Raw genomic sequence first — 8,407 nt, forward strand, 5'->3', positions numbered from 1 at the left:
GCAACAGTGTAACATTTTTTTTTTAATTCCTTTCATTTTTTTTTTTTTTTCGTTTCGACTTTGCAATACGTTGGATGGGCTATGGCTTCTCTCCATAGAATAAGTGTTAAGACTCTTAAATAGGATGGGTATGTGCAGTTATTCACGCTGATACTACAATACACAATTTCAATTCAGTATTTCCTTCCAAGCATAGGAGAGCGAAGTCTTTCACGTCAATGCTGATTGAGTCATATTCACGTGATGAGCTATCCAATGTCTCTAATCTTACGGTTAATTAGCTTAAAATCAATAACAATAAAAATGATTCACAATAACATCAAATTTGAATGGGCTAGGTCAATTTCTGTTTGGATCAAAATCTTGTAATAGAGCATAATTTAAGATGCTATCTATGTTTAGGTTTTAGTGAGCTCTAGACGACAATAACAGGTGATAAACAGCATTAAAATTCTTAACCAATCAATCCTAATAAAGAAAATGATGTCCTTTCCGCCAGTCTGAAGAAGAAAATGATGTGTGTGGCTTTCTCTTGTACAATATCAATCATTAAAACAAAAAAACAAAAAAAATACAATTTGTTAATGTAATTTACATGGTATAAAATTGATGAATATACTTAAATGATTCGATGAAAACAGGAAGGTATTAGGTAGCAAAGATGTAGCTGGGGTAGTGGAAGTCGTCATCAGTTGATGTTGGGAAATTTGGAATTTTAGGACCTCATTGTTTGCCATCATTTCTTAATAATTTTTTAAAAATACCCAATGATGATTAAATTAATGCAACGCACAACTTTATAATATATACTTGTATATTTGTGCTGAATTGCTGATTAAACTCATCATCTCATCATATGTTGCATAAATGTCAATTTCTTATTATTAAGACCGGCTTATAACAACAATATTAGAATAATACAATCATTATAATTAATAGGGTTTGCACCAAATAAATAATAATTAATAGGGTGACCCATTACAGAAGAAAAAAAACGGTATGTGATGTGTTGAGGAAAATGAGCAAGGCCTACAAAAGTAATCCAACTTCCTATCTTATATTCCCAATCGTATAGTTTTCTAAATTATTATTACTTTTTCATCACAATTAAATAGGCGTGATTATTGAAGACATGTACGACGAAAAACGAGAGATAGAGGAAGGATCCTAAAAGTAAATTTACCAAAATCTGCTTTCCTCTCTAAATAGCAATGTTCATGTGGGTGAAGTAGTACTTGTTAAGCAACCATACCAAGTAAGAAACAAACATTACCATAAAATCACAAGCATTAAATTAAGATGGGGTTGTATACAGCTTGGCTACATGGGTTAATGTGACCGTACCCTGACCGGCACTGTGTTGCCAATAATGATTACCACCACCACCGACAACTAACCTTATTGAAATCCCACATTATTATTATTTGTAACACTTCAACTATACACAATCTCAACCAACTTCATCTTGGGATTTATAATGTTCCTTCATTCATATACATTTCTATGGACCACACTCATATCTTGGTCATTTAGCTATTGTACTTATTTTTATAAAACATTTAATAAGATAACATTAGTTAATAACAATAATAATGACAATCTAGGTTCAACAATACTGAATGTGAAGCATTAGCTTCCTTCTTTTGGGTTAGCCATATGAGTAGTATAACACTTGATTAATAAAAGAGATAACAAACACTAATCCTAACAAATTGCAACAAGTTAGACTAATTAGAGATTTAAACAAAACAAACTTTCTGTTCTAATTGAGATACCCACTGTAGTAAACTACTGTACTGTCCCTGACTGGCATGCCGAGCCTATCCAATCGGCCTGATCCAGGGTAAGCCTTGCTTGTGAAACTAGCATGCATAGCAGAAGCCCTTTGTGCATTTGATCTAGGGTGGTGCTCGCCAAGGCCGTGAATTGAGTACCTTTTAGTCGAACTTGTTCTTTCGTAATGAGGCCTTTGCTTTGGAGCGCTAAGGGATCTCATTTTTGCCTTAGCTGATTCAGTGTAAGCCATGTAGCTAGGACAGTCCGAGTACCCACTAAAACAACCGTCGCTCTTAGTAGGGGTGAATGTCCTTGAACTGTTGCCTCCCTGAGAGGCAGCTGAGCAGTATTGTGGGCTGTTTTCTGCTGTGCAATACGAGTTCTTTTCTTCGATGAAGTCTTGTGGAAGTAAAAGAGGTTTTAGGGATTGAACTACTTCACATGAAGTGGGGCTTTGGACTGTGTGTTGAGTTGTCGAGTCCTTTGAGGTAGTCTGGCTGTGGCTTAGAAGCTCTGAAGTTAATAAGCCTGAGTGAGAGGACTCGAAGAGGCTTCTCCTTCTAAAGGTGTGATGGGGTTTCCCAGTGTCTATCTCGAGGATTTTATCTACTCGATCATCATCTGTTAGGCATGTTCTTGAGGAGGCTGTAGCTCGTGAATCCCACATTGAGTCCTCCATTCGAGGGTCTGACCAGGATGAGCCCAAGTTTATTTTATCCTGGTTCATGGAGTTCATTCGGCTGCTTGACTTTGAACTATTCCTCTGAGGCAAGAAAAGAGAATTGAAGTCAATGCATGTTGCTTAACTATTAGAGCAGAAAAGATTGAAGGCTGAGGCTAATTAAACTAAATCATAGCCAAGACTTTTAATTTCTCCGAAGCTTACCCTTGATTCTTTGGCACTGTGGTTCACTAGACACACAAAACTATACTCTCTCTATCTCTATTTGTTTGCCCCATAATCAAAACGTACTTTATTAAAGATTGAACCAAAAAATTGCAAGTAGATGAGGGTTTATTTGTCTTTTTACTTTTATGAGTGTATTCAAGTGGGTTAGTGGTGGAGGCGTGTAACTATATTAGAAAAAGGGACAATCTTTAAGGGACATCTCAATAAAGTTTATGGGGCAAGCAAATTGGGACAGGAGGAGTAATTCGTAAATCGTAATACGCTATTTAGAGTATATATACCTTAATGTTTGGTGAATGATCCTGCTTTATGCTTTTCACTCGAACAACTTGCTCATGTTTATCAGGCGTTGGGGGTCCCTGTAAGACACAATTCATACACATGAGATCAACAACACAATTCATACACATGAGACCAACAACACAATTCATACACATGAGATCAACAACACAATCAAGTTTGGACTACAATTTCATCAAGAAGCAGGAAGAATTCCAATGTACTTCCCTAGTTTCATGGTTAACAATTATTAGATTTTGATACTACTTGGGCTATGTCATGCATCTTTAAGATCAATAATGAAGACGATTAACCATCTATCAGAATTAATATCGGCCAACTAACTTTAGGCGAAAAGACCTACATTGAATAATCACGAAAGATCGAGGCTTTTTGAGATTGTCAAAGCTAAAGCTAACAAAACGGACTAATGCTAAAATCAGATTTTGCATACATCAGATTTAAGATTTCCCATAATGAAATCTGGCTAACAAGCTGATAAAATGGTCAAACTAAGCTTGCAGAACCAAATTGTAAACAAAAGCAGCTACCAAAAAAATGATTGACCAAGTCTTTCTAGCTCAATCATAAAATTTCAACTCCAACTACCCCTTCACTTTTCTACCTACTAAACAACTTATTGTTTTCCAAAAGATTATAAAGAACTAAATCCATACTGTCACCATTGACTAAAGCAGAATAAAAGTAGAAAAATAATGCAAATTGGTCATATTTTTGTCAACATTCCTAAGAAAAAAAAACTCAAAGAAGCTTCCTACAAATTCAACTTTATAAAGAATAATGCTTACTGGGTGAAGAAGAATTGGGCAAGATTTGGTAGATGAGAAAGGAGATTCAGGGATATAAGCGCGGACCGATCTGGCCCGCGCTTGAGCCCGTAGCATGGCTTGCATGCAACGCATTGTTTCGGTTGTTTTTCGTCTCATAATGTGTCCCCTGACAAGAGCCTGTAGTTTTACCAACCCTTTCAATGCTCGCAATGCTCTCCTGGCCTGCATGTATGATTAACATAACAAGTTGATTAATGCATTCAATATTTTCTGAACCAACTAAAAACATTACAGCCATTTCATTTCAATTCAATCAATTAGTTACATGTACAAAGTTTTTGGCGCCAAAGAGTAATGCACAAAATAACATGATTTTTTTATTAAAAAAAAAGGCAACAAAGAGCCAAAAGAGAAGCTTTTTTGTGCACAGTTTCCCTGAAATTAAGGGAAAGGACAAAATATTCAAGAAAGACAGACAATTCGACTAATACAGAGTTCAGATTTGCAGGTGCCTAAATAAACACACTTCTGACTATAATCCAAACATAAACAGTATTCATGCAAATACTTTACTCTGAATTTGTTCTTTAGTACCAGAGTTAGATCCCATAATCTCAAAGGGTCAACACCCTAAATTTTGAATGTTAGAACAATATTTACTCACTTTGACCGTACCCTAAATTGAAATCTCACTTGGGCGTTGTACATGTTTTTCAAAAGGTGAATGACAAAAAGAAAAAAAGACGGGTTAATTGATTAAAGGTGAATAAAGAACGAGGAAAAAAGATGGGATTGGATTTGATTAATTAAAAGTGTATAAGATAACATTTGTTAATCACACAATATAAATCAATTTAAAAGTTAAGGTACATACAATAAAACAAAATAGTGGAAAATGAGAATTTTATTTAAAGACAGCTTTGTAATCCGTACTAAGGGTCTGTTCTCGTTGACTGAACCAAGCTGAACTGAATTTATTAGAGCTAAACTGATTACTTTTCACCATTGGAAATAGAGATTTAGAGGCTTTCTTGCCCATTTTTCACAAAAAAAAAAATGTGGGGACTTTGGGGAGAGGCCACAATATCCCCACAAAACTCAAGAGCTAGAACAAAAGGGAAAACAAAAGCCAAAAGGACAGTTTACCAACTCCATGTTTTAAAATCAAGAAGAAAAGTAAGATGAACCAATGTATGTATGCATGCACGTTTTGTCAAAGTCCCTATTTGTCCTTTGGGCATTACCAATAGACAGTAGTTACCACTAAAGTTTAAGGAAGAAACAAGAATAAGCTCCATTGGATAAAATCTCTCTATCACTTTTTATATCAATGGAGTAATACAAACAACAATCGTACATCTACTAGTGATGAGTATATTACACTATTACGGAGTAATAAAAAGCCAAGCGATAGAGAAAAGGAGGGATTATTAGTTGAATAAGGAAGATAAAAAAAGTTTCTTAAAATACGAAGGTAATAGACTTGTTAATAAGCTCGAGTCTTCCAAATCTAATCTAAATCACTTGCTCATTATCATAATACCTCTACAAGTTTAAACCATTAACCAAAGTATTATAGCTCAATTATACACGTACATTACACAACCTTACAATATAGATTACACATAAACTGCGTGTGCATCATTCATTGTCGGTCCAAAATTATTTAAGATCACAACACACCCATTAAAAAATGCATTGTTATCATCAACTAGCATATATTAATCAGCAATCATGTGGTTTTCGAGGGTCGGCAAGTCCAAAATGTCCAGCTTAAACCCCACAACCAAAAACCAGATGACATTGAGACAAACAAGTGTTCAATGGGAGTTGACCAATAAGACTATATGTCTCATTTTGCATCTAATTCTTGCCAATTTTGACCTCTTTAATCCATAAACTTGATCCATAAATTGTAGATGTAAATTTACATGTGGTTAATGATGGGAAGATGATTGACCAAATGAACATTAAAACAAAAATGAAACTATCTTTGTCCGAATTTAATTGTTACATTACTAGTTTAAATGCAGAGGACGAGTAAAACACAAAATGGGGGGCGACAAAATCCGTATAGGTACAACGAAAGCACGTACAACAGCAATTGCTGGGTACTTGGTTGAGGGTACTCGTAACAAGAAACAACTCATGAGCTGTATTTTTGCCAAATTCGTGTATTGGCATTATCAACCATTAAACCACCAACTTACAATATACTCCTATTTCTTCCTATGTTCATACACCTACTATAGGAGTTCCATTAAATAATCCTTGTACCACAATATATTATTAATGTCCAATTGTTCATACATAGATAATTACCATTTACCAATATATCCCCTATAATTGGAAAGAGCATACCGAACATATAATACTATGTATAATTAATTAATTCTCCTAAATCCCTATTAGTTATTCCCTAATCCCGATTATTTGTGTTCTTCCCAAGTTTTAATAATAATTCAGTACATGAACCAAACATTAAACCCAATAAACCAATCACACAAATCAAGACTTGATTTTTATGGAGTATGATCCACCCCTAATATCGAATTTTGTCTATATAACACCATATAAAGAAAACACCCTAACACCTCAGATCAAACCTCGTCTATATCACTGCACCTTGCAAGACTTGCGACTTTACCATAACCCCTAATATCGAACCTTGCCTACAAAGCTCTTTGTACTAATATCAAATCTCGTCTACATCACCATTTTCGTACAAAGAAGACACTTAAAAACGGATAGAGAAGTTGAGAAAAGTAGCACAAAATGACTAAATAGACACTTAATAATGAATTCCCACAAAAACAAAAGCTCTTAAAATTGCACATGCTAATATCCCTACCTTTCCGAATCCCATTACTCTAAGCTAGAGTCTACACTCTCACACTCTTCTAAGTGGGGGAACGTGGGTTACCAATTTCCCGCGTTTGGTAGCGTCGAAAACCACTTACTCATACCCACGAAAACACATCACGACACTCCAACCCAGCTCACTCACTCTCAAACAAACAACCACACCGTACGACACCGTTTTACTTAAAACAGAAACATTAAAAAAAATAATTAAAAAAAAAAAAACTAACCAAATAACCGCGAAAGTGGGACTGGATGATGACAGCAGCAGAACTCCATTGCTCTCTGCTACCTTTCGCCGATAATGCACCACCTTTGTCATTCCAATTATTACTATTATTATTATTACTATTACACAAGCCGCTGTTGGTGAGCCGGACAACCGCAGCAGCGGCTTGTGCGGCAGCAACAGCGGCTTCCGCTACGGCTGCAGTGGCTGCTGCTACGGCAATTGCGTGTTTATTCGCGTCATCGTCTCCGCTGACTGCAGTCGTAGTATCGGAAGGGCGTGACAAGGGAGGAGGGGTTTTAGTGGTGGATTTGTCACGGTACGATTTGACGAAGCTCCACCTGCGCTTGTCTTTGGGTTGTTTCTTCGGGGTTGGGTTCGGGTCGGGTTGTTTTAAGCCCAACAAGGCCCGGAACCATCTTGAAGCTTTGCCCATAAGAGGGGCATTTGAATTGAAGAGAGAGAAAATGAAGAGGAATGGAGATATATAAATGAAATGGAGTGTACTTTGAAATGAATAATTGGGAGTAAATTAGAGTTTTAATAATAATCTTGTAAAGTGGGAGTATGTGAAAGTGACGATTCTATGTCTCTTTCTTACTTCCCACGTGGACCGTCTTATTCATTCTATTATTAATGGAGTTGTTAATCTTCTTTTTGGAGGACTAATCATCTAATTAGGGTTTTTAATTTGATTTTACTTTTCTTCACATGTGTAACTATGCTACTCGTAGCGTTTTCCTTTGGTCTCTTCAAGTCAAATCTTGATTAGTAGAGAATTGTCGGTAATTCTTAAAGTTTGTTTTATTATACTTTTTGTATTAACTAATCTATCCAAATTTAATAAATATGATTGTTGTACAATTATAATGTGGACGGGTAAATAGTGGTGGATTCATGGTCTATGTAGTTGACGGAAGGCAATAGGTAGGAATAGTAGAGATGGGGATTGGTGATTGGTGATGGTGACCAGGATTTAGGGTATGTTTTGATTTATTAAATTAACTGAGATGAATTGAATTGTTTATGTAGAAAAAAAATTAGGAACTGAACTGAATTGAAATTAAGCTGAATAGAACAGGTCATTAGACTTGTGGTGAAATGTAAGTGTAGTGGTGGTGTGGGAGCTAAATTAGGGTTGGAAGAATCAACATCTAAAGATGAATAGGTTAATAGGGCAAATCTATTCATTATGTAGGGAAATAAAACATATCTATTCATTTATGTGGGGAAATAAAACGTACTTTGTACAAGTATATATTAAGCCAATTAGCCAAAACAATATGAGAAAGAAGTATTAGTCAATTCCCTCTCCATTTTCATAGTAAATGGAACATCCTTTAATATGAATGATAAGTTGTAGTTATACTACTACAACATTATCCTTTTTTTTCCTTCTAATTAGTTGTTTCAACTGTTTGGGCTAATCGGCTAGAGAAGTTGTAGAATATGGATCCTATTTCACATTAGATGGAGTTGTTTCAAGAAGGAAACATGACACCCTGATAATACTTGTTTACCCACCCTATTGTTGGAGTAATAATTCTAGTAATGCAAATC

At 35.5% G+C, this 8,407-nt stretch overlaps 1 protein-coding gene across 1 annotated transcript; it reads right to left on the minus strand.

Annotated features, from left to right (window-relative positions):
• Window positions 1-1,450: 1,450 nt before the first annotated feature.
• LOC110702493 (protein IQ-DOMAIN 14-like) lies at window positions 1,451-7,364 on the minus strand. The gene is made up of 4 exons (XM_021880213.1): window positions 6,849-7,364; window positions 3,775-3,978; window positions 2,968-3,045; window positions 1,451-2,539 (listed from the first exon to the last, which is right to left on the minus strand). The coding sequence occupies exons 1-4, from the start codon at window positions 7,281-7,283 to the stop codon at window positions 1,763-1,765; spliced, it is 1,494 nt and encodes a 497-aa protein (XP_021735905.1). The 5' UTR covers window positions 7,284-7,364; the 3' UTR covers window positions 1,451-1,762.
• Between the last annotated feature and the right edge of the window lie 1,043 nt (window positions 7,365-8,407).

This window comes from Chenopodium quinoa, unplaced genomic scaffold, assembly GCF_001683475.1.
Source record: "Chenopodium quinoa cultivar QQ74 unplaced genomic scaffold, ASM168347v1, whole genome shotgun sequence".
In the NCBI taxonomy this organism is placed as follows: domain Eukaryota; kingdom Viridiplantae; phylum Streptophyta; class Magnoliopsida; order Caryophyllales; family Amaranthaceae; genus Chenopodium; species Chenopodium quinoa.

Coding starts and splice junctions, on each gene's coding strand:
- LOC110702493 (XM_021880213.1), bottom strand. CDS start 7,283: ATGGGCAAAGCTTCAAGATGGTTCCGGGCCTTGTTGGGCTTAAAACAA. Junction 3,979..6,848: donor CCCACTTTCGCGGTTATTTG/GTTAGTTTTTTT, acceptor TCATACATGCAG/GCCAGGAGAGCATTGCGAGC. Junction 3,046..3,774: donor GCCCAATTCTTCTTCACCCA/GTAAGCATTATT, acceptor TGTGTCTTACAG/GGACCCCCAACGCCTGATAA.